General features: G+C 37.8%; 1 protein-coding gene across 5 annotated transcripts in view; it reads left to right on the top strand.

Moving 5' to 3' along the window:
• Asb15 (ankyrin repeat and SOCS box containing 15) overlaps nt 1-19,676 on the top strand; it is a 33,433-nt gene extending 13,757 nt beyond the window's left edge. For 2 of the 5 annotated variants that reach the window (XM_047562867.1, XM_047562866.1), the window contains 6 exons: nt 1,193-1,351; nt 7,918-8,163; nt 9,589-9,760; nt 11,385-11,955; nt 12,757-12,910; nt 17,124-19,671. In XM_047562867.1, the coding sequence (XP_047418823.1) occupies nt 1,193-1,351; nt 7,918-8,163; nt 9,589-9,760; nt 11,385-11,955; nt 12,757-12,910; nt 17,124-17,296 (1,475 nt within the window). In that variant the 3' untranslated portion in view covers nt 17,297-19,671. Of the gene's footprint in view, nt 1-1,192; nt 1,352-7,917; nt 8,164-9,588; nt 9,761-11,359; nt 11,956-12,756; nt 12,911-17,123 lie in introns of those variants that run through there. The other 3 variants (XR_007109990.1, XR_007109991.1, XM_047562869.1) reach the window with 3 other exon arrangements.
• The last annotated feature ends 6,525 nt before the right edge of the window (nt 19,677-26,201 follow it).

The following is a 26,201-nucleotide window of genomic DNA, read 5'->3' as shown; positions in this document are numbered from 1 at the left end:
TTTTGACAACTAGAGCAGAAAGGTAGAAGTTATAATTGTTCCTAATGAACATAACAGAGTAAGAGATTATTTGAATCACTACCCATATTCTAACCCCAGGAGTACAAAAAATTAGCATATTTCATAATGTTTGAGGTTCACCTTGCCATCCTATTATCTAAGAAAGTGGTATAGTTTGGTGGGAAGATGTTTTCATTTCCTACAAGAGATAAAGGTTTTTATATATTGTGAATTAATTGATTCAAATATAAAGCTTTTCTCTTTTAGATATCAGTTTTTAATTTTATATCTTGAGCTATCAAAAGTTTCAAAAGATTATTATTATATATTGCAAGAAGTAGTGTTTAAAATATTTGTTCTTACATTACTTTTTCATGATGCAAACATTAACAGCATTGCGATAAATCGACCCATTGTTAAACATTAATAATAATTTATATGTCCTAATGGTATTTTTTCACATTTTGACATTTATAGAACATCATAAGGGTGCCTTATGTTTTAACTTTTAGTGTTGCTTGCTAGTTTGGGAAACTCTGAGAAATACTTGATCATTAGCTAGCTAGCCAGTCATCTAGAAAATGAAATAGCAAGATGCATAGAGATGATGTTAAGGATAAAATTTCTTTTCCAACACATTCTGACACAATGATACATTCATTCAAATGCATTTAAAAAATTTTTTTTAGTTGTAGATGGACACTATACCTTTATTTACTTATTTATTTTTATGTGGTGCTGAGGATCGAACCCAGTGTCTCACACATGCTAAGCAAGTGATCTACCACTGAGCCACAACCCCAGCCCCCATTTTCATTCCTACATTTACACACTTCATTTGACAAAAAAAAAAAAAAAAAAATTCAGATGCAATTTAAATAACAAAATGAAGGATTGGAGAGTTGCTTTACAATGTTTTAAGAAAAGAGAATTTACAACTGTTTTTTTTTTTTTTGAAAAGCAACTCAAAACATAGATGTAGGTTGTCTAGCTGTCAATTTGATTAGCAGGTCCATGAGCATCTAATTTTCTTCATCATGGTTTGGTCAATTTTTATCATACTTTCAGTCTTCCCTTTCTCATCAATTGACTTTGTTCAATCTGGGGTACATAACAATGGGTCATTCTGATCTATGCGATATCCCTTAAGTAAATATTTTTAATTTTTTTATATCATGTTTTCATATCTCAGCATCCTATAAGACACTCTGGGAATTCAAGACTTGTGATGGAGAAACACCCTTGACCTTGGCAATCAAAGCTGGTTTGGTGGAAAATGTAAGGACTTTACTCGAAAAGGGAGTGTGGCCCAACACCAAAAATGATAAAGGAGAGACGCCCCTTCTGATTGGTAAATAACTTTTTTTCTAAACTTTCATAATTTGAAACAAATAATAAATATTTAATAAGTATTTATTAGAAATCAATATATCTTGTCAAAAATTATATTACTTCAATTCCTTCCATTTCCTGAACTCCTCCTCTGACCCCCATTTCACCTGCCAGATGATTTTGTTTTTCTGTCCCACTGTATGTTAGTCAGCTTTCTGTTGCTGTGACCAAAATACCTGATAAGAACAACTTAGAGGAGGAAAAGTTTATTTTGGTTCATGAACTCAGAGGTGCAGACCATGGACAGCTGACTCCATTGCTCAGGGCCTAAGGTGAGGCAGAACGTCTTGGCAGAGAGCATAGAGAGGAGAACTATTCAGCTCACGGTAGCTATGAAGGACTGAAGAGGGACCAGGGGCATAATTTAATCCTCAAGGATATAGCTCCGGAGACTTGCTTCCTCCTTCCATGCCTTACCTGCCTACAGTTATAACCCAGTACCATAGTCTTTCAAATTATTAATTCATCAAGTAGACTTATCCACTAATTGGGTTACAGCTGTCATAATCTGAATATTTCGCTTCCTGCATTAACACAGGAGCTTTTAGTGGATACCTCCTATCCAAACCATAACACACAAGGAGGTCAGCTATGAAGGATGACTACATTCTTCAGTACCTAATAATGAGTGCCACTAACCAAGAAGATCAGAATTAGTTTAATGAGGCTGGAAGTGTCAAGCCAAAAGGAAAACTCTGTAGGTAGGGTCTAGTTGTAAAGAGGGTTGTATGTGCAGAATGTAGCCAGAAGAAAGAGGTCGAGAAGAGATTACAAAGAAAGACATCAAGTCCACATCAAAATGATCAGACTAATCAGGCCATGGTATCACACACTTGTAATCTCAGCGGCTCAGGAGGCTGAGGTAGGAGGTTCACAAGTTCAAGGTCAACTTTGGCAATTTAGCAAGGATCTAAGCAACTTAGGCAGACTGTCTCAAAGTAAAAAAGATAAAATGGAACCAGGGACATAGCTCAGTGGTAAAGAGCCCCTGGGTTCAATTCTTGGTGCCAAAAAAGAATAATCAGAAAAAAACTGAACAGTTGCAAAATTTGGCACTTATAAGGGGATTCACAGCGTTCACACAACAAAGAAAGAATGGCTTATCTGAAGGTGTCATTTATCAGCTTTTTCTCAGCCTTGTGCATCCTGCTTCTTGTTGAACAACAGGAACTGGCAGGTCTATTTCTGGAAGCAGAACAAGGTGAAATTAACTAGGAATGACCAGAGATAACATTTTTTTTTTTCCTCTTAGAGACGGTAGGACGATGGAGTGAGAACTGGGCTTTGGCAGCGGACATGGTCAGGTTTAGATCCTTGCATGAGCTTGTGACCATGGGCCTCAGTGTCTTAATATGCAAAATGGAAATACCACCTGCACCATGCAGAATTCTTTTTTTAAATTAAAAATCAGAGAAAATAGATATATAACCCCTCACATGTGATAGATTCTTAGGCGAGGAAAGCCATTATGAAATTATCCAAGTGTAGTGGGAAGAGAAGCGGGAGAGGGAGGACTCTAAGATTACGTACCAGGAACCTGGGAGCAGAGGATAAAACAACTCAAGTCACAGACCGAGGTAGCCGCAGGTCCTTCTCAGAGCACATCGTCACATTTTAAAAGAACACCTCAGTATTGTTGATAGAAAACTTAGAAAAGTCATAAGACTAAAATAATATTTTCACTTGATGGCATGAATTCAGCAACATCAATACAACAAAATGTATAGAGAAATCGTGTTAGGCAGATGCTATGCTGAGCAGCCTGGGCATAAAAATGAGTGAACTTAATCTTCCTCCTCTCAGAGTCTAAAAGGAGATCTAATTTTGATTTAAATGAAAAATTCAGGTTGCAAATGCTATAATACAGGTATATATTCGAAGTAAATTTGGGGAATAAAAAACAATGAATCTGCAGAGACTCCAAAGAACCTACACTCTTTGAATTGAGTCTCCAGGGATGTCGAACTCTCCAAGGAGAATGTCACCACAGCATGGGATCACTCTGATCTGCCTTTCCTTCACTAACTCCAGCCCTAGGTCAAAGCTTTCAGCCTTTCCGAATTCAGATTAGATCAAACTACCTAATTATGATAGTTATGGTATGGCAAGAGCTTCTGTTACAAAAAACAAAAAGGACACAACGAGGCAAGCAAGCAAACAAAAGTGACTTTAAAAAAAGTTATTTCTCACATCACATTTCAGAGGTTATCGCGTCCCCTCTGGCCGCAGAGAGAGACACGACAAACGTCTGAAGCTTTGGAAGTTTATTGTGCACAGTCCCTCTCCTACGCTTCTCTTACCCCTAGCTTCTGCGCACTCCCAGCTTCCCTTCTCCCAGCTTCTTCCAGCTCCCGCGTACTCCCAGCTTCCAGCTTGGCTTCAGCCTCCGCCTTCGCCGCTTCTTCCGCTTCTTCCTCTTCTTCAGCCCCCGCCGCTTCTGCCTCTTCCTCAGCTTCTCCCCCCTACTCTCCCACCCACCAGGCTTATATACACTTCAACCAATCAGGGGAGAGTACACGAGATAAACGCGGACAGCTGCAAGCACAGGATAGGTACACGAGGGGGGCATGCTCTAGTCACATCGTTAACTAGCCAATCATTGGAATTCGCTGGTTGTTTACTGTATAGCTGGCCGCTTTTGGCTCAGCGTCAGGCGCCATCTTGACCATGCCTAAGGCTGGGGGTCTCGGAAACCCCGACAAGAGGTGAGGAGCCTAAGATTGGCATGAGGTTTTGCCACCATTGCAAGGGTTTCCAGAGTTGCTGCAGATGTCTCCATGTCCCAGGCAGCAGGAAGGAGGAAAGAAGTAGCCCTGGGAAAGCGTTTTCAACTTAAGAAGAGGAATTTGGCATTGATAGTTTCATTCCTGTCCCATTAGTTCAGCTTTTGTCACATAGGCTCCAAGGTGTAAGGGAGCCTGGGATACTTTATCTCTACGTGGACCACTTGTGACCTGCTAACACTTGGAGCTTTTATTGCTAAAAAGAAAAGGGCAAACATGAGTACTGAGAAACAAACAGTAGTCCCAGGGCACATGCTCATTAGCCTGTCACAATATCATGGTGCTTTTCATGAAAACATCAGAATTCTTTGCCTGAGAAAATTCTATAAACAGTAAATGAAATAGCCACATGTGGGGTTGCTTCATCAGAATTAACGCAATATGTATTATTTTTTAAAGGCTAACACATACCATGGAGTATTTGCAGTAACATTCAAGAATATGTTGTTTCTATAGAGAGCCTTTGATTTCTGAAAGAAAATAAAAGGCACATTCTTCAGAGTTCCATACTGCTTTACTTTGCAAACAATTATTCTGCACTTGGCATTGACAGTTCAGTCATTTCTTAAAGAACAACCACCAGTTGCATCTATCATTCATTTATTTTGTTTTTGTTTCATCTAAGCATGCCTTTAATGCTTAAGGCCTACAACAAAGCAGTAAGCATGTATATATATATATTTCAAAGTTACATATGTTGTTTTAATTCTCTAGCCATATCTAAAGTGTGCAAAAGGTATTCTATCACTGAATTATCAGAATTGATTACTAGAATTAGCATTTGGAAATGTCAAAGCTGTCAAAGAAAGGACAAAATTCTCCATGGAGGAAATGGAGAAACATTCCAGAGGTGGTATGCACATGCATTCCCATCACCCATGCATCTGGAGAAAAGATTTTCTTGGTTGCCTTCTCCAGGACTTTTGCTGTGTAGTCATGTTAAGTCTTTTAGGTTCTATAGGAAAATGGATCATTCCTGTCACTTCCTCAGTTTTCTTCTTGAATCTATGTTCTGCTTTGAAATTTGTCATTTACAGTCCTTTAACTTGCAGAGGAGAGATAAGAGGTAAAAAAGTATTGTTCCTGTTTTCTGTATAATTCCATTTTTTACATATTCTTAGCCTCATGCCATCATTTTTGTCTCTATTTATGGGATATCCTTAGACAGCAGAAAATGAAAATAATTACTTTTGATCCCTCTAGGTCCTTTCTTCCCTGTCAGCCTTTGATGCATCACAGTCATGTGACACATGTGCTTGCTGAGTAGTATATATCTGATTTGTGATGATCTGACACTTATTAAGGTTTGTTTTTTCTCTTGGACTCCCTCTCTGCCCACACCCTAGGATTTGGTGTCACCTTTCCTCAGTTGGATAGGCACAAGCTTACCCTGGCCAGTGGAGCCCAGAGTAGGGAGGAAGCTCAGGTAACTGGCACTATGTCTTAGGTCCACTGTTCTCTGTTCCCCATCACCTTCCGCCATTTACATATCAGTTCATTTCACTACCAACAGTTTCTTTCTCTCAAATCATCATCTCCTATTTTAATCTTCCAGCCTTTGTTCAGATCCCTCAGAAAAGTCTTCTCTGTATGTTTTGAGTTATAAAATCATTTGTAGCTGTTTACTAAATTACATGAGCAAAACACAAATAACCAGGGGGAGGGAGGGGGGAAGAAAATGATAAATTTAAAATAAAAAGGAAATAAATGCTCAAAAGTGCCTATAATGGGTGCAAAATGCTTCATCTAAGTCTCGAAATTCTCCAACTTAAGTTAGGTTTTCATTAAGCATTTACTATTAAAGAATAAAATTTGAAAATTCATTTAAAATTTTTCTGATGATATGCTAAAGAGTACTAAAGAATTTTAAGTTTTAGAATTTTAAATTCTAAAGAATTAAAAATATATGACATATACTTATAAAACTAGAAATTTTTCAATTTTTGTTTGACTTAGTTATGTTACACCAATACTGTGCCCTATGAGTTTTTCATTTTTTCCAGTTATTTACTGGTTAAGGATGTCTTAGAGGTTTCCCCTCTATTTGTATTACTATTTCTGTGAAAAATATGTTCTTAGAGACTGAAAAATTAAATTAGAAATGAAGTTTTGATATTTAAGAAATTATTTAAGTCGAGTATGGCCTAGGCATGCTGTTATTTTCACAAAGAAAGACTAATCTCTAATCAATATATATTCTGAGTGAAAAAAAAGCAAAACAAACATGAGGAAAGATGTTGATTATTTTGATACTTTTTTTTTTTTTAATCATAAAAACTGCAACAGGGGCAAGGAGATAAATGAGGACACATTCCCCGTAGCCGGGTTAGCTTGCTTGGTGTCTGCCCTGCAATACCAGGGTGAAGTAATTCACCAGAATTAGAGCTGCCACAGGCAGACGGGCAGTTCAGAGAGAGGCATTTGTCAACAGATTCTACTTTGGACGGTGAGAGGAGGAAAACGGGAACCTGCCTCCAAAGGAAGTAGTAGGTACAGTTCATCTTCATCCTCCTGTTAGGCAATTTAGAGCCATTTCCCTCCCTTTGGCCTTAGATTCTTTCTGTGTTCTGCCTCCTTCCTGCCCAGAATGTTCTATGTGGCCTCACAGCTTCTCCTGCCTCTCCCAGCAAAGGTCCAGACTTTGAATGTCTCTTCAAATAGAAGATAGCATAAGCTTCTCCTCTAGACAGTCCCTGTGACTCACCCAGAGCCTGCCACACAACTAGCATGAACTGGATGAAAAGGAGTGACTGTAACTAACTGGTTTCTTACCAAGGTTTTATCTATTGACAAGAATATGATGTGTGACATCTTTCATAAGTGTTTCCATAACAAAGAGAACCTCTTAATAATCCAAGACTGGGAGAAAAAAACTTCTTTTAACAGAGTATTTTCAAACACTAGAGACAAGCAAGAGAGCAGAGAGACATCAAATTTAGTGACCCCCTTGTACTTCATTAACTGTCACATACTTCCGTTTAGCACAGTTGACCTACCTAGATTTTACACAGCACTATTGTTAACCTTCATTGAAAGTATAGGGTGCACACCCGTAATCTCAGTGACTTGAGAGGCTGATGCAGGAGGATGGAAAGTTCAAAGCCAGCCTTAGCAACTTAGTGAGGCCCTACGCAATTCAGCAAGACCCTCTCTCAAAATAAAGAGGGCTGAGGATGTGGCTCAGTGGTTAAGCACCTCTGGGATCAACCCCTGGTACCCAAAAAGGAAAGTAGAGGAATGAAAAGTTCCCTTTGAGTGGGAAAAAAGAAAACCTGTGTCTATGGGGAAAACTGGATATGTATCATCAACATAATGCAGCTCCAGAGTCCCAGGGTGATAAAATAATAGTGACATTAATTTATTAAGCTCCTATTATGTACTGAGTACTATACTAAGCATTTCAAATACACTATTTAATTTATACAATTTGAGAGCAAATGCTATTCCCATTTCGTTACTGAAGAAATTGAAGTTTGAAAGACTGCATACAACATCCTATCCTGGTGACATGCATTTCCCATGAAATTCCTATCCTCCTCTGAGACATAAAGAAAAAAAAATTGTCATCTTGCATACTCTACAATTAGAAATGTGGGTGTGAGAAATACAAGGTCCCCTAGCAGCAGAAAAAGGAATAGCTAATATCTATTTGCTATTAAAATTGGTAATTAGTTTAATACCATGTCAAGTATCCATGTTAATATGCTTCCTCTTGGATGTTCTTTTTAAAATGATTCTCAAGCTGTAAGACAGGGCTCCTACGACATGGTGTCTACTCTGATAAAACACAACACCAGCCTTGATCAGCCCTGTGTCAAGCGATGGTCAGCAATGCACGAAGCAGCCAAGCAAGGCCGGAAAGACATCATAGCTCTGCTACTAAGCCATGGAGGCAATGTCCACCTGAGAGATGGATTTGGAGTCACACCATTAGGTGTGGCAGCTGAATATGGTCACTGTGATGTGTTAGAACATCTAATCCACAAAGGTACATGAAAAGGGATTGTGCTTTACTGGTTTTTGTCCTGACTCTCTGACTCTCCTCTTCTGCGGTCCTAGGGAATTTCTCTTGCCCGCCTTGAATGTCACTGGGCATGAGACTTTCAGACCTAGACCTCCGATTCCACAACTCAATTAAGCCTTACATGTTGCAAAGCCAGCCCTGACTGCTCTCTATAGAGAGCCTGATTTTCACACAGACGGCTCACCAGGGTCTCACCCTCACCTTCTTCTAAACTGAAATCCTCCTTTTCTCCAACTTCCTGACACAATAATTTACTTGCACTGAAAGGTTGGGTCTGTCTCTCCATCTGCCTTCCTGGGCAGGCCCCCCACATCTTCCCTGGACCAGTGTAATCATTTCCTCACCAATCTCCAGGGTTCCAATGTCCACATGAGAACCTACGTTATATACCGCAACTCGGTTCCTCTCCATTAACTTGAGTGGTTTTTCCAGGCCTATGCTTCACTATTCCCATATTGTGTCCTGCACTTCAACCAAAACAGACTAGCAGTATTCCCTCTGCCAGGGTTTGGGTCAGGTCCTGGAATGCTCTCCAACACCATCAAAATCAGTCTTTGAAGATACTTCCTCCCTAAATCTTTCCCGACTTCTCCACAACAGGTTGTGATCTTGCTCCTGCTTTAAGCCTTCAAAGTGCTTTCTATAACTAAAGAGCCAGGAGTTAAGAAACTTAATTGCTAAACTGGTTTTTGCCAGCTACTCCTTGTGAGACCGTTGCCTACTTGCTTAAATGACTGGTCTTCAGTTTCCTCATCGGTAAATGAAGGCAGGAACCACATGAGCCCCAAAGGATTCTCTATGGGGAAATAACAAACATTTTTTGCCTCCTAATATAACCTCATTTAATTATCAGAAAATCCCTATGATATAAACTATATTACTCCAGATTACAGATGCAGAGGAGCAGGTGCATAGAAGTAAAGTTTTCCCAACTCCCAAAGTAAGCATCAGAGCCAGGTTCAAACACTGCACTGTTGCCTTACACTGTTTCTCAGTGCTGATGGTGCTCACATGTCACATTGTTTATCTGATGATATCTTAAGGTAGTCAGACTTACTCATTCTAGGCTCATCTAACCGGAAGGGAAAGCAACAATTTCCCTCCACCCCTTCAAGGGAACTATCTTAGCCAGATGCTGTGGCACATGCCTGTTATCCCAACAGCTCAGGAGGTTAAGGCAGGAGGATCACTAGTTCAAAGCCAGCCTCAGCAGCTTAGCAAGGCCCTAAGCAACCCAGTGAGACCCTGTCTCTAAGTAAAATACAAAATAGGGCTGAGGATGTGGCTCAGAGGTCGAATGCTCCTGAGTTCAATCCCCATAAGTAAAAAGGGGGATTATATTAACAGTACCATCCAGTCATCTGTAGGCCATGTGCTTTATACTGCCAGGTGGCGATGTGTTTGCTTTGGCGGATGACGGGGCATCAGTGTTGTTTGAGGCTGCCGGGGGCGGTAATCCTGACTGCATTGCTCTCCTGCTGGAGTATGGAGGAAGTGGAAATGTGCCTAACAGAGCAGGGCATCTCCCGATACACCGAGCTGCCTATGAGGGACATTATCTGTGAGTGATATGTTATGGTATGGTTACTTTAAGTTGAAAATACAAAATTATAAATACAGAATAATCACAGTCTCTCCATACATAATACTCGCACAAATCCAAGGAGAAATCAGTAAAGTGCTTGCAAGTTTTGTAATTAAATGTTTAGAACTTGTTTGGGTTTTCACCTTTTTATAGTCTTATACTTCACAAAATGAATTTACACTACTATAATAGCAAAAAGAAATACTCTTTCACTCTTTTTTAGGAGGAATTAAATTATAGTTGAGAATTCTGCACAAGTTACCCGAGTGCTTTTCTGCTTTTTTAAAAAAAGCATTTAACTAAAGGCCATGGAGTTTCTAAAACTTTGCTTTTGACAAAGGATTAGAATTTGTAACAATACAACGTGTTATTCAATTATTTTCCAGTATCTTCAGGATATTATAGGATAACAATAAATGTATTCTAGAGTAGAAAAGTATTGGTTTTAGATTTTTTTTCCATACAAATGGTTGAATACATTTTGAAACCACAAAATGTGTTAAAAACAACATACCAGTAGAATTGTAGAATCACTACCATGAAAAGATGGTTTTAAGCAATTAAATGTAGTTTATAAAACTTGTGACCCAAAGATTTTCTAATAAAACAAAACATTTTAAACTTTATCGTTTTAGGTTTTATCATTTTCAGTGGCCACAGTGGCTAAGTTAAGGGACCAATGACGCATCATCGACGCTAAGTGACATGTTGTTAAAGTTTACCTGGATTTACTCCCAGTGTTCATAAATTCACACATGGTAGCTCTGAATTAGGCACAAGAGATCAAGTTATCCTTGCTTGTAACTCTCTTGCATGTCTAAATGGTTAGTCAAGTGTGAAATTCACAACTATTTATCACATGTCCTTAGAAACATAAGCTGTGGTCAGTGATTTCAATTGGACTGGTATAAATTTGATGAAATGATAAAGTTATTTTTTTTTACCAATAATTCAGAAGGAGAATTATATAGCTAATATTAAAGAAGATTGCCTAGAAATGAGTGAGAGAGAAATAATTCATGAGAATTCAAAAGGTCAAATGTCTAGTCCTTTCTTTACATGTAACTGTGTGACCTTGGACAAGTCATTTTCCCTCTGGAGACTTCATACTGTCCTTCTGTTAAGAAAAGGGACTATACTAAGTAATGTCCAAGGTGACTGTCAGCTTTCACTTCCAGTGACTCCATGAGTCTAATGGTCAAGATTATGAAGTGTTCGTCTGTGTCATCAGAAGGGCTTACTTTTTTATATATTTTCTATTAAATTAGCATTGGTTGCTTACAAAAACTTATATTGCTTAGAAAAGAATAGGAGAGTGGGGAGGAGTTCTGAGGAATCACATCTAGGACCAAATATAAGAAAAATAAGATCTAGGATGTTCCCCAGAAATATTGAGAGAAGGAAGATAAATCAAAGTTGAACTAAATGACACCAATACTAGTAGTTTGATGAACAAAGGCTAAACATTTCAATGTAAGGCAACCTAGAGAAAGTAAGGGAAACCAAATGAACTGTATGCACTTGTCTAGTAAGGAAGGTGATGTATTCAATTTCTTGATTTTCTTAATGTCATAGGGTATTTGGTGGTTGTTTGTTTTAGTGCACTGAAATATCTTATCCCAGTAACATCCAAAAATGCAATTCGGAAAAGTGGGCTAACTCCCATTCACTCAGCAGCAGATGGACAGAATACACAGTGCCTGGAACTACTCATTGAAAATGGTTTCGATGTCAACGCCCTTCTTGCTGACCACATTTCCCAGAACTATGACGACGACAGGAAGACTGCGCTCTATTTTGCTGTCTCTAATAATGATATCCATTGCACAGAAGTCCTTCTGGCTGCAGGTGCAGACCCAAACCTAGATCCCCTCAACTGTCTGCTTGTGGCAGTGAGGGCCAATAATCACGAGCTTGTCCGACTGCTTCTCTCTCACGGAGCTAATGTCAATTGTTACTTTATGCATGTGAATGACACCCGTTTCCCCAGTGCCATTCAGTATGCCCTAAATGACGAGGTCATGCTGAGGCTATTGCTGAACAATGGCTATCAGGTGGAGATGTGCTTTGACTGCATGCATGGTGACATCTTTGGGAATTCATTTGTGTGGTCAGAAATAGAGGAAGAAGTACTGCCAGGATGGACATCGTGTGTAATAAAAGATAACCCGGTGAGTTGCATCTTCTTCCTTTTCATATGGGGCTATCATCCTCTTACAGTAGTCTCAATAAATATTTTCAATTTTTAATATTTCATTTTAATTTTTCCTTTTCGATTTCCTCACAATCCAATGCTACTCAGGAACATGCTGTTTAACTTCCACTTATTTGCTAAAGTTTCTGAATTTCTTCCAGATGTTGATGTCTAGTTTTAGACCATCATGGCCAGAAAGATGATTTTGATCTCAAATTTTTAAGGCTTGTTTTGTGGCCTACCATAGGGTCTATCCTGGAGGATGTTCCCTATACTACTAAGAAAGAACGTGTTTTCTGTGGCCTAACTCAAACTTTCACTTGTTTAAGAGCATTACAAGAAAAAAAATCAATCCTATTTATATGTATTTCTTATCCTTGATTTTTTTTATTTGCAATGACATAGGGATATAAACATAAATTTAGCCAAGAAAATGTTGTTTCTTTTTCTTGAATTGGAACAAGAATGTAAAGAAAGTAAAATATGTTCAATTAATTACTTTTGCTTATTTGGTAGAATATTAGGGCTGAATGGATAAAAGCATGATTCTTCTCTATGCTGTGTTGACTAGAATCATGTCCAAATGATGCATACATCTTAAAGACCATTGGTTCACAAAACAAGCAGTTTTTTGTCTTTGTTCATTGCAAGGAGTGATGTTTTCTTTTTTTATAGAAAGACAAAGAGTAATTTTCCATAACAAAATTGTTTATGTATAATGTTTATGTATATGGTATATGAAAAGTACTGCTAAATTAAATTATATCAATTCTCTCAGTTCTGTGAGTTTATTACAGTTCCTTGGATGAAACATCTAGTAGGCAGCATTATTCGTGTATTGATAGATTACATGGATTATGTTCCTCTGTGTGCTAAACTGAAGGCTGCATTAGAAGTACAGAGAGAATGGCCAGAAATCCGCCAAATACTAGGTAAAAAAAAAAAAATTCATCTATAATTATTTTTTTATTAAAAATGTGTGTGAGGAAAGTTTTTTAATGTCTTTGATACCTTTAAGTGTTTCTTTATTCAGAATTACCTACGATATATTTTAATCATCCTTAATACTTCCTTTGTTGTGAGTTACAAATTTGGAGTTTTAATATTTCCAACTCTTTAGTTGAACAATGAATAATATTACATTCTGACTAGATCTCATTTTTTGAAAATTAACTTCTATAATATTTAATACATAGACTGCAGTCTCCACGTGGACAGGGATCTGCCTTGTTTCTTTTTTGTGTTCTCAACACTTAGCATATGCCTAATGAGTAGTTAACACTTAGTAAATAATTACACAGTAAGTGAAGAAATGGAAGGAATTAGAATTATTTTTTGACAGGCTTTCTCTTAGGTCTTTACTGACAAAGACCTAGTATCAAAGGTTTGGGTTAGAGGTAGGCCATTTTGTAGTCTCTAGGCCAAAGTTTATAATCATGCAGTGTGGCAGTGAACTCCTACAATCCTAGCTACTTAAGAGGCTGAGGTAGGAGGATCACGAGGTCAATCTGGACAACTTAGGGAGACCCTATCTCAAAGAAAAAAAAAAGAGGAGGGACTGGAAATGTAGCTCAGTAATAGAGCACATCTAGGTTCAATACCCAATACAGAAAAAAAGTACAGTTTATACCATATACTAATAAAAACTAGGAAAACATCATAGATTGGAGAGGTTTTCTCCTTCGAAATAAGAGTTTGAGAAAATAAACTCTCAAAACCTACTTGAATATCAATTTCATGGAGCTTAAAAAAGTACCATAGAACATTGCATGACATTTTAAATAATCTGGTACTCTTGATGTACCTAAATCAGCCTTCTCCTGGAATGAGTTCTATAACAGAAGAGATTGTGTGGAAAATAAAACAGGACTCTTAGTCTAATGAATGATGTAGTTGTGTGACCCTAAAAGTTATTCGCTGAGGTCAGACAGACAGGATGGGGTAGACTTCAGGCTATACCTAAGAGGAGGGATGAAGGATTATTCAGTTCAGATGTGATTCAGGGCTGATAGCTTCATGGAAACAAACAACAATTTATTCTATTTTGTTTCCTAGAAAATTCTCAAGATAGCCATAGTACTTTGTGACTTTGAGGAAATTACTTACACTTTTTATGCCTAGTTTTCCCATTGAAAAATGGGGTAAGATAATATTTGCATCAAAAAACTGTTGTGGGGATATAAAGAGATAACGCATGGCATTGCGGGATGGGTTCAGTGGTAGAGACTTGCCTAGTGTGCACTAAACCCTGCGTTTGATCCCATCACCAAAAGCAGAGAAAGGGGGAGAGAATGCATGTAAGGTGTTTAACCAGTGTCTATAATATTAAAACTATTGAATAAATTTAGCTATTTTATGATATCTTTATTACATGATAAGTTTATGGAAAGTATCTGAAATGTATATGCAAAATATGTCATGAGACATTATAAAGAATAATCATGCTTATTTTTATAAATTAAAAGCTAAGTCTGAAGGGAATCACAAAACAGCCTAGGTCCTATGGATTCTTGAAACTGAACCCTCAGAGCTCCCTTCCTGGATGGAAGCCCACATTAGAAGTAAAGTCAAAATCAAGCAGGACAGGGACAAGAGACAGTTCACATAAAATGCGTGGCAAACAGGATGAGGAGCCCTCAGGGAGCAAACTACCAGATTTTTGGATCTGGTAACAAAGAAATTACTAACAGAGCAAGAATGTCTGTAAAACTGGACGAGTTATCTTGAATGCCATTCCAAAAAAAGAGTAAAGAAATTGTGTGATTTCTTGGAGAAATGGGTGACTCCAGATCTGGGGAAGGAAATGTACAAGATGAACCTGGAACATCCACCTGGTCACATCAATGACAACGAACCCCTCAAAGATACACAAACCATGCCAAAAGAATTCAGGAGCCTACTTAAAGCTTCCCCTGGTCACAATGGGACCATTCAGACCTGAAAGGAGATAGTTACTATGAGTAGAAAACATACCCAATCTTAACTGTATGATATTTTAAAACTGGTCAGCTCCAAAGAATGATAATCAACTTGTTATCTTTAAAATTAATAAAAGAAAAGATTTAAACCATTCTACCTTACTTATATAATTTGTTTCCCTATAACCAGAATAAGTGAGCAAAAATTTCCCTTTATAAAAGTATTTCAAATAATCAATGAAAAGGAAATTATACAAATAAATATCACCCTTCTGTGGTTCCCAGTAAACTAATGGATGTGGTCATTGAGTATTAACTGCTGTTCATGTCACATTATATCCTGAATACAGTTCTGCTAAAGAGATCAAACCTGTGTCTAATCAAAAAATAGACAAGACAATAGGACCTGGGGTTACATGTACTATCACATGCCATCAGTAAAACTTGGGCAGTAGAAAAACACAGAGCATTGGGGTCTTCCACGGTTAACTAATAGGGTTAACAAAAAGGGAATGCAGAGTCACAGACTAAAGAGACTTACAGAACAAATCAAATGTTTTTTTAAAAGGTATTGTTCCTATCTTTAGTACATTTAGTAGAGGGATAGTACACTTAGCTGATGAAACTCTGAAGGAAGTGATTGCTGTACACATAGAAGTAGCAATTACTCATGGGGGAAGAAAGGAATTAAGATGGGAAGGACCACAGAGGAAATTCTGGGGTGGCTGGCAAAGTTCTATTTCTTGCCTGGGAGGTGATTAAAAGTGTTTGCCTAATAGTCACTTATGATAACTCGTGAAACTATACATGTGTGTAGTTTCTTTATAGGTATTTTATTTCACAATAAAAAGGTTGAAACAGTTTAGAGACTGGAAAAGGGGAGAAACTTAGGCTTAAATAAATTAATTGCTCAAAATTATAGACATAGAAAATAACAATGCAAAGATCTGAACTCCTGTCTTACTTCAATACACAGGCTCTTTCTACAATACCACTATACCTTCTTTTGTAGACAGCATGGATTTTGCTTCTATGTTCTATGTTTTTATTTCAAAATAACCCCCAATTCTGATGCCTTTAAAAAAGACAATCTAAGTAAGAATAAGGCCAGGAATTTTGTTGGTTTGTTTGTTTCTATCATGTATTACTGCAGCCTGTCAGTTGATTGCTATGAGCACAGTCAACCACTGGATGTCAGGATTCCTCCAGGTATATGTAAGGTAGTTTGTCAGGGAAAACAATAAAATAAAATTGTAGTTTTTGTAAAAATGTGAATTTTTTTTCTGCCTATTTTGGTAACAACAAGTTTGTCTCAGTAATTTTTGGAAAATGTGTTGATTTTTAAAAGAGATTATCTGAATAGTCATAATTTAAAATGAGAGAAAAATGTAATCACTTTTATTATTGAATTAAATAATCGTTAACATTTATTGAACAGTTACAATGTACCAAGCACTTACTTTATACTTTACATGAACTAAATTATTAAATCTTTAAACTACTTTAGAAGGTAGGTCCCATTGTTATATGCATTTCATTTTTAAGCCAAGCCAGCTAAGTCTAAAAGCCACACCTCTGCCTGTGTGCTTTGTGGCCCCTTTACTAGTTCATGTTGTTGATATTATATATCAATATTGTCATAATAACTTAGATTAAAGCAAGAATTGAAAATAAAGGCTTATACAAGATAGATGAACAATGTTAGTATCTTTTTCATGAAAATATAAAGTATTTAGGTATCAGATCCTGGAAACAAACCTCACCTGGAATAATGAAGAATTATGCAATAATTCGTGTTGATGTTTCCTGGATAATTATTCATCAGAAAGATTGGAAGAGGGAGGAAGGAAGTAAAGAAAAATACCTCTATAATATTCAGTTCTAGAAAAGTAAACAGATGTAAGCATTTGCTTTCTTAAATCAAGTTCATTTGTTTATTTGATAAATTCCAGTTAAACATCTATTATGAGTTAGACTCCATTCCTGGCACAGAGGCAGATTAAATCTCTGTCTTCTTGGAGCTTACGTTATAGAATAAAATAGAATGTAAGTAGTCTAGAATACTTAATTTCAATGTGAATTTCAATTAAAATCGCCAGTTGCTAAGTTTACAAACCCCTTTTTCAGAATGATACTATTCATGTTATTCTGAAAAATAAAATCTGTATTTTATAGGTCAATCCACTAACATTGTTTTAAATTTTTGCTCGTTTCCCATTCATTTTAGAGAATCCTTGTTCGTTAAAGCATTTGTGCCGGTTAAAAATCAGAAGACTTATGGGACTCCAGCGCCTCTGCCAGCCAGCCTCCATGGAAAAGCTTCCTCTACCACCAGCTATTCAAAGATACATATTATTTAAAGAGTATGATCTCTATGGACAGGAGCTAAAATTACCATAACTTAAAAATAATATTTTTAAATGTGATTTTTAAATGTTCAAAAATGTGATTCCCTCAGAGAATTTATTGGAATCATTTTACATCTTTAAGTGTATTTAAATCCACTGACAATTTTATAGGTGTATTGTGTCCCTGTGGGAACACCATATTGTACATCATCAAAGAATTTTCCTTATTTTGAGAGAGTCAATATTCTGTATTTGAATTTCTAAGATTATTTTCACTTGCAACAAGTCTTTAAATTTTTCCTATCAATTGACTGCTACAATACTCACTATCAAGGTTCTGTGTTTAAAAAGCAAAAAACCACTTTCTCAAACCCATACCTCCTACCTGCTGCTGGCCCATTTCTCTTCTGTGAGAGCACCTCTGTATTAAAGGATTCCTGCCTGCCTGCAGATTCCCACACTATAAACTGACATCTGCTGTCTCCTCTCCTGCTCTTCTTGAGGTCCCTAACAATCTCCGTGTTGCTAACGACAATGAGCACCCTTCAGTTCCTCTTCCAATTGCTTCCTGTGGCACCTAACCCTGTTGCCTGCTCTCTTCTTGAAGTTCTATCTCCTCCTTGGTTTTCAATATATGCATATCTTGTTCTCTTAGCTCTCCTCCTATCTCTCTGGATGGTCTATCTCTGCTTCTTCCTATGTCACTCATCTCCTGCCAATCCTTTAGTAATATTTTCTCTAGGAAATGTCATCCGCTTGTATGACTCCAATGATTTTTTTGGAAACCACAGCTCTTATATCCGAAAAAAAACTTTCTCTCCTGTGCTTGAGACCTGTGTAGGCAACTAGCCCAATGAACATTTGAGCCTAAAGATACCTCAAATTCAACATGTCCCCAATTGAACTCATGACTTTCTCTTATATTCTGTAGTTTGTTGGCACAATGATCAATTTAGTTTCCAAAGCAAAAAGACTAGACATCAGGCTTGACCATCTAATTTCCTCACCCAGTATAACTGATCACCACATCCTAAAAAGTGTATTGCTTGAAGTGATCTTTCTTTTATTCAGTTCCACCAGCTTGGTGCTAAGCCTGGCTTTGGTCCTTTTCCTAGGATAATTCAGTACTGCTTCTCTGGCTTGCCTGCTGGCTGTCTTCCCCTATCCCACACACATTCTGCACACAGCATCCCAGAATGATATTTTATAAATGCTAGTAGTTTCACTCCCTTGCTTAAAACCATTCCCATTGCTTGTAGAATAAAAGTCCAAAGTTCTTATGTGGCCCTTCACTATCAAATTCCTCCTGCCTTCCTCTTTAACCTTCTCTCTTAATGTCTCCCTTTCCTCTCTCCCCTTTAACCATATTATATGCTTTCTAGAAGTTTATTCATTGAACAGTGATTCCCAGACTTTAGGGTTTCATATGCGAATAGTTTTTGTTTCATTAATTTTAAAAATAGGGTCATCTATTTTTTTTAAAAATATGCTGTTTACTATCTCCACCATTTCATAATGAGAGATCATATTTTTGAATGACAGAAAATAAGATGATCATAAATTCGGTCATGAAAATTGAGTGACTTTAGCTTTGAAAGAACTTATTGCACTGTCCTCATTTCCCTGTTGATGGGTGAAGATCTCCCTGTGGACCAGCAAGTATCTGAGGAACTCTGTTTGGGAATCACTGCTATAGAATGGACTATGCTGTCTTGCACCTAGAGGTCTTGGCATTTCCTTCTCCCTCCACCTGGAACCCTCTCTCCACTTCCTTTTGACCCTCTTCACCTGACTGACTCACCCTCACCCTACAGATCTCAGCTGAGATGTTGCCTCCTGGAGGAGAGGAGGCCCTGACCCAGAACTTCTCAGTCCATACTGTAGGAGCCTCTGTTCTTGCCTGTCTTCCCATCGACTGGAAACTCTGAGAGGGGGTCCTCAATGGCTATTGTGTTTCCTGGTGTCTCCTCAGGGTCAAGCACATTCTCTAATGCATGAATGTTATATAAGACCCAGACAAAAATAATCAGTGACCTCATGGTAAAATGATAGTTTTGAATTTCCAAATTGGTTGTGCAATCTTAGTAATCTTTAAAATTTATTATTCTTCGATTTTGAAAATGCATTTTCTTATGTTTATTTTTACTATTAGTTGACTATATTCTTTCAGTAGTAAAACCTCATTGATTTGTAAAATTTTCAAATTGAATTTAGCTTATCTTTGAAAGATAAATAAGTATGAAAAAAGCTGTATAATTAGGGCTATAGTTTCATATTTCCTAGAGGACATATTTTTGTAGAAATTAAATTTCATGTATTTAATTTGAACTGTAATGTTTTGAGCACAGGATTGTACAATTTCGTTATTGCTTTCTTATTTGTGGTTAAAATGCATTGTTGTCTACAAATATTTCTCTAAATAAATAAAATATAATAATTAGGTTGAAAGTCTGCTATATGATACTTCATATATTAAACTAATATACTTAAACCTTGACATTTTCTCTTGTGCACTTTGGGGCAAATATATTCATGAAATGTTTTGATATAAAGATATGAATTAACTGCACATACGATAAGTTTTCAGAGTGGTTATTTTGGCATCTATGAAGCAGGAGGAAAATGAAAATTAAGAAACTAAGGCAATTGCCATATTCAGAACAGATCAATTTTTTTCTCACCACATTTTAGACTTTTCTAGCAATGTTTTTATTTTGAAGAGGACTAGATGGAAAAAAGTAATTAATCCCTATCTAATTAGGGATTAATTACACACTCTGTTTCTCCTAGAGTGTGTGTGTCACTTTATCTGGGAGAGGGTAACAGCTGCTCCTCCCAGTCAGCCCAAGAGAAGCCAAACATTCAACAGTGGTGCCAGTTCAGCCCTGTGGCCTGACGTGGTGGAGCCCGGACGCCGTCTTCTCAGGCTGCCGAGCCGTCTGTGGCTGCTGCAGTCACTGTGAATCTTGCTCAGTGTCATCCAGAGAGCCGGATGGAGAAGAGCAGATCTGAACTCTGAGTTGGGTGTTATTTAGCTCTCCTGTGGACCAAAGCCAAAGAGTACATCCATTTCGGGTTAAAAAAAAATTTGAAGCTGCACACTGAAGCTGAGTGCCTCCTATAGAATACGGTTCAATCATTTTAAGTACTTACTGAACACATTTCTGGGCAATAGAATGACAGTGCAAAAGACAGGAAATGACTGTATAATTGTGCAGCAAATATCCCTAGGTAACATCTTTCTGATGCAGGTTATTGAAAAATCAGCACATAGGGACTGAACAGCCTGGAAACAACAAGATGAGTCTCATGGCATAGAGCTTGCACTTTTGCCAACACTGACAACAAAATTTTTATCAAAATTAATATTCGAATTGTAGTTCCAAATCACATTTCTTCTATGTATATTGCTACCCTCCTAATCTGAAATTATTTAGGACATAAAAATTCAAAGATGCTCCAAATTATTTATTAACCAAAATGTATATTATATATGTACACATATATACACACACACATGCACAAGTACATGTGTATGACACACACATTTAATATAATACACACATACATATATAGTGTGTATGTTCTGTAATATGTCATGTTATTGCAGTGCCATAAATAATGCAGTAGGCAAAGACATGTACTTTGTTTTCAAAGACATTACATTAAGTGAAATAAGTCACAGAAAGACAAATACCACATGATCTCACTTATATGTGGGATCTAAAAAAGGCAAATTCCAAAGCAGAAAGTAGAATAGTGGTTACCAGAGACTGGGAGGTGGGGGAGGATTGGGAAGATATTGATCAAAATATACAAAGTTAGACAGGAAGAATAAGATTTAGAGATCTGTAACAGATTGACTATAGTTAATAACAATGCTTTGCATGTGTGAAAATCACTAAAAAATAGATTTTGTATGTTCTCACCATTAAAAATGATAAGTATGAAAGTTAGTGCATGTGAAGTAGCTCCCCTTAGCCATTCCACAATGTATATGTATTTCAAAACATCACGTTGTACATGATAAAGATATACATTTGTCAATTTTAAAGCATAAAAAACTGCAAAAGATAGTGATTACCTCACATACCTTAAGTATGTAAACAAATCTTATTAACATACAGGCTTTGAACTAGTTTGAACCAAGCTCTGCAAGTTATTATTATTTTTATTCTAAACAAGATACAAATTTATGATGCATTATGCCCAACACAAAGTAAGTGTAAGTGAAACCCAAGCTCTCCTTCCTATTACAGAGTGGTGATGGCAGTGCCAAAGCTGTGAAAGTCAACGACCTTGGTCCATTTTGGGGGGCAGGGGCGGGATGCCAGGGATTGAACCAGGGTTGCTTAACCACTGAGCCACATCCCCAGTTCTTTTTCATATTTTATGTAGAGTTGGTCTCACTGAGTTGCAGGTTGTCATAATTAGATCTGAGACTATGAAAAATAATGTTAAGGATGCATATGGCTTCTCACTATCATCTCTAAATCATTTGACAACATTCACAAGATGAAAACTCAGCAGAGAACCGTCGCTGGCACATAAAATCCCACATCTTCTTTTGCTTTGTAAAGTCCTGATCAATAATTGTTTACAAGGGGGAAAAGGGCTTCTCAGTGGAAAAGATGTGTAGAAAGAGTCAACTTATTTGACCCCAGTGACCGTGTTATATAATATCAGGGAGTGCTAGAGATGTCTGGGGATTTGCTGTTTTCAAAAGGAGATGGTCTCGTAATTTGAATCTGGGCACTGGAGTGCCTGAGTTCTAACGCTGTGCTGGCCAGTGATTCTACCAGAGGCCCTGACAGGAATTCACATTCTCTGCTTCAGATTCCAGCAAATGGGACAGTCACAGCTCTCAATCTGTAAGTCTTCCATGACTGGAACTGCCAGTCGAGATTAAACTGGAAGCAGCCTTTAATGCTGGATGAGGTAGGAGGTGTGGAGGGTACAAAAGTGATACTTTCCTTAGGGTGAATTCAGAGTCAGATACCAATATCTCATTTTTTGCATCTTTCTGGGTTTTGTTGTTATTGTTTTGGGGTTTTGTTTTGTTTTTTTGTTTTGTAGGAGCCAAGTAACTAGAAATGACATATAAGAAGAGTCAGAAATCTATGTTCCTGGATGCTTGAATACCCATGAAGTTCAAGTTACCCAATTGAATTAATATTTTGAATGAGGCCACAATTTTACTCACTTTTGAAGATGCTAACATTTGCTTAGGCTTTGCTCTGACCCCTCGACCTTCACCAAGTTCCCTCCAGAGGTACCCAAGAGACTAAGTTGAATCTATGGGTTGGAGGGTGCCCTGATTAAATCTGAGCATCAATGACACAGAGTTGTACACTTCTGACAGTGATTCTCCTATGTCTGATAACCTATTATTCAACAGGAAACACAGCCTATTATCTGATCATTAAAATAAACTTTAAAAAGCAAGTAAACTTCAGAAAGTTAGGATGATATTAAAAACTTTCTAAGTAACAGGTTTTTATAGGAGAAGGAGAGGACCCCAAGTCCATAGGGGGGAAAAATGCATAGGTTTTTCCTAGAGTTCAAAGGCTAACTCATTTGTTCCATGAATGGGGAAAGAATCTTGAGAAACATCTGGTCCACTTCATCACATCTGGAAAGACTGCTTGGATAGCAGGGTCTCTCATTTCCCCTGTGTATTACACGAAGCACTTCACATACATTGTCTCACTTAAGTCTTATTACTTCTCTAGGTACAGAGCAGGAAAGGGCTGGATTACCTCCACTCTCAATGAAAGGAAATAAATCTTGTAGCAATTAAGGTAGTAAATGCCAGAACTAGGACTCAACCTGGGATTCCTGATTTCAAATCCAAAGCTCTTTTCATCTCACCATTTTTAGTTCATCAGGAATTAGGAGAGCATCATCCATTATAGCCAAAAAAAAAAAAAAAAAAAAAAGGAAAATAACCCCAATACCCATTAGCAACATAAAACTCAATGTGGCATATCCTTACAATGGAGTACGATTAGTCAACAAGCTAAAACATGCATGAACTTCAGAAACATTAGGCTAAGTGAAAAGAAGCCGGCACAAAAGACCATAAACTGCAGAATTCCAGTTATTTAAAATATTTAAACAAAGGACAGAAAACAGATGAGTAGTTTCCTGGAACTGAGAGTTGGGAATAAAGGTTGATGGCAAATGGGCACAAAGGATATTTTGAGGGCAACAGAAATACTCTAAAACTGATTTTTGGTGATGGTGACACAACTTGGTAAGTTGACTTAAAAAAAAAATCATTAAACTTTTACACTATGGTGAGTGATTTTTATAGAAAAAATACTATACATAAGTCTTACGTAAGTCACATCTCAAAAATCACCTTTTTCTTTCTTGTGTAGGTGTGCAGGTGTGTGTGCAGGGAATGGACTCAGGCCTTGCACACGGTAGGCAAGCACTCTATCACTGAGCTATGTCCCCAGTTCTTTTTATTTTTATTTTGAAAGAGGATCTTGCTAAATTGTCCAGACTGGCCTTGAACTTGTATCCTTCTGCCTCAACCTCCTGAGTAGCTGTGATTTGAGGTGTGAACCAAGCACCTTGTTTAAAAAAAGAAAGAAAGAAAAATCACTTTCAAAGATAGGGAAGCACATGTCTCTGGACAGGTGAATGCTGAATGCTCTGTTTACAGCCTCGATGAGGTGGCCCCACTGAACAACGGGATCTTCCAGCTCAGAGGAAAGTTTTTGGCTCTTGTGCTGGCAGGGCAGAATTTATTAGGTCTGCCATGCCGATAGGACCATTAGAAGTAGAAGACGAAGACTTCAAGGGCCACAGGATGCTTGCTGCCTTTACTGGTCTGACTGGCCTTCAACCCAGCTAAGCTCTGCCAGTCTCCCACATTTGCATGCTGGTTATAATACAAATTTTTAGATTTTTTTTTAACTTAAAAATCAAATGTACAAAAACATATAGATTGAAGAGCTAAAAGGGAGGTTTTCCTGTCCCATAAAGGGCACAAATCTGCAAAGGCTCTTGTTACCTGCAGAATGGGTCTTTTATAACATCGTTGAAAACCAGCTCCAGAAAGGAAATCCAGGAGACATGGGGCACTGCCGAAATGAGTGCCTGGGAAAATCAGAGGCAAACAAGCAAAAGGCAGTGGTTCTCAACACCGGGGGCACATAGAAGTAAGGTCAGTTAGGAGCTGTGAGTCTGGAGGAAAAGGCAGTGCCTTTGACTTTCAGGATAAAACTGCAAGTGAAAAAGCTCAGTAACCAGCGTCCAGCTTTAGCTTTCAAGCACTAACTGCCCCACTATCAGGCATGCTGAGTCCTCTGATTCGTACTTTGACCTTGACTTTACCTTTCTACCCCCTCTTCACAGCAGGTCTCCACTTTTCTGTCCTGTAAGGTACCATTTTCCTACAGGACTTGACGTTTGGTTTTTTCATTGTTGTTTGTGGTTGCTGTTGTTTCTCTCCTTCTCACCCCCAGTGGTGGTGGGGATCAAACCAGGGCCGCCCACAGTCTAGGCCAGCACCCTACCACTGAGCTTGGAGTGTTCTAAGGTAGCAGTTGTCATGACCACAAGGAGGGAGCCACACCAAGGCAAAGATCATGTTTGAGTGTCCGCCCTTCCGGTGGTTCTTCCTGACACCCCAGTGAGCAAACCTGTCCAAAAGAGTGACACCAACACGCAGGGTTATAACTAAGGGAGTTGCTGAAAGGAATAAAAATCTTGTCCACACCAGGTAACATGTCCTTTATCAGACCTTCACAAGGCATACATCAAATCTGTTTCCTGTTTCAGAAGTGGAATTCCAAGTTCATGGTCTGTTGTATCACTTTTTTAAAAAATTGATAATTCAGTTATTTCTCACTTTTGGATTTTTTTCTGGAAATCAAATTTTCATCTTTATAGTTTCAGTATTATCAGCTTGCAGTTTTGCTTTGACATGTTTGAGTTAGAACAATAAATAATCATTGGCCTGCTATATATGTGACCAAGTAGAGATCGATGCTGTGTACAAATCTCCATCTTGCATCCTATGCATCTTTCACTTTGATGCATTTTGAAATGGCAAACTAGTAAACTTCAGTGTGAGGATCTGCTTGGACTTATGGAACATAACTATATCCAGCACTTACTAGCTGGGTGAATGTGAAGAGACTTTTAACCTCTCAAAACCTGTTCCCATCTTCTGCAATATGGAGTTAAAAGCATTTACTTTTTCCTCACACACAGTAAGTGGCAGGGCACAAGATTATTAAATGAATATCATATTTAATTGTACTGCCTGCTACACTGTGCAAAATGTATTTTGTAAACTACAAATGTTATACAATTGTAAGACCTTATTATAAATAGCTCTAACAATTTTAAATTTGACTCATGTTCTCTACCACAACTTGGCAGAGCTGGATTTGCTTGACTGCCAAGCCTGAGAGTGAGACTTGATAAGGGAATTGCCATCTCATCTGATCCCTGTGGCCTGCTCAGTTGTTGTCTGTGCAGAGCCTGACCTTTGCTTGACATTCTCCCCTGGGAGCCTCTCTCCAGCTATCTAGACTCTCCCAGCAAACAGACTGAGCAAAGTCGGAAGTTTAACTTCCTTCAGAACCATTACGTATGCTCAGCAACCGTGTTACAGACCATCTGTAAGAAATGTTGAAAATCCAAACCTTTCTGTGTAAGTGAGAACCTTGTTAGATCTATTTCAGGAAATGACCTTGCACCTGGACAGTGACACAGACCAGATAAGACTTAGGGGAGGAAAAAAAAAAAAGCAGGAATAGCTTATTAACAGTAGATGATCTTTGATATTTGTTAGAATAAAAGAATTTCTAGTTTCCCCAAATTTGCAAATGACAATATAGCATGATTTCTGTTTCCTCATCTGCCTGTTGAGGACAAATTAAATAAGAAAGGTGTCTATGAAATGAACAAAGCTCAACTGTGAGATAGTAGCACTT

Source organism: Sciurus carolinensis, chromosome 8 (assembly GCF_902686445.1).
Source record: "Sciurus carolinensis chromosome 8, mSciCar1.2, whole genome shotgun sequence".
Taxonomy (NCBI): domain Eukaryota; kingdom Metazoa; phylum Chordata; class Mammalia; order Rodentia; family Sciuridae; genus Sciurus; species Sciurus carolinensis.
This window is presented reverse-complemented; position numbering and strand designations above follow the sequence as displayed.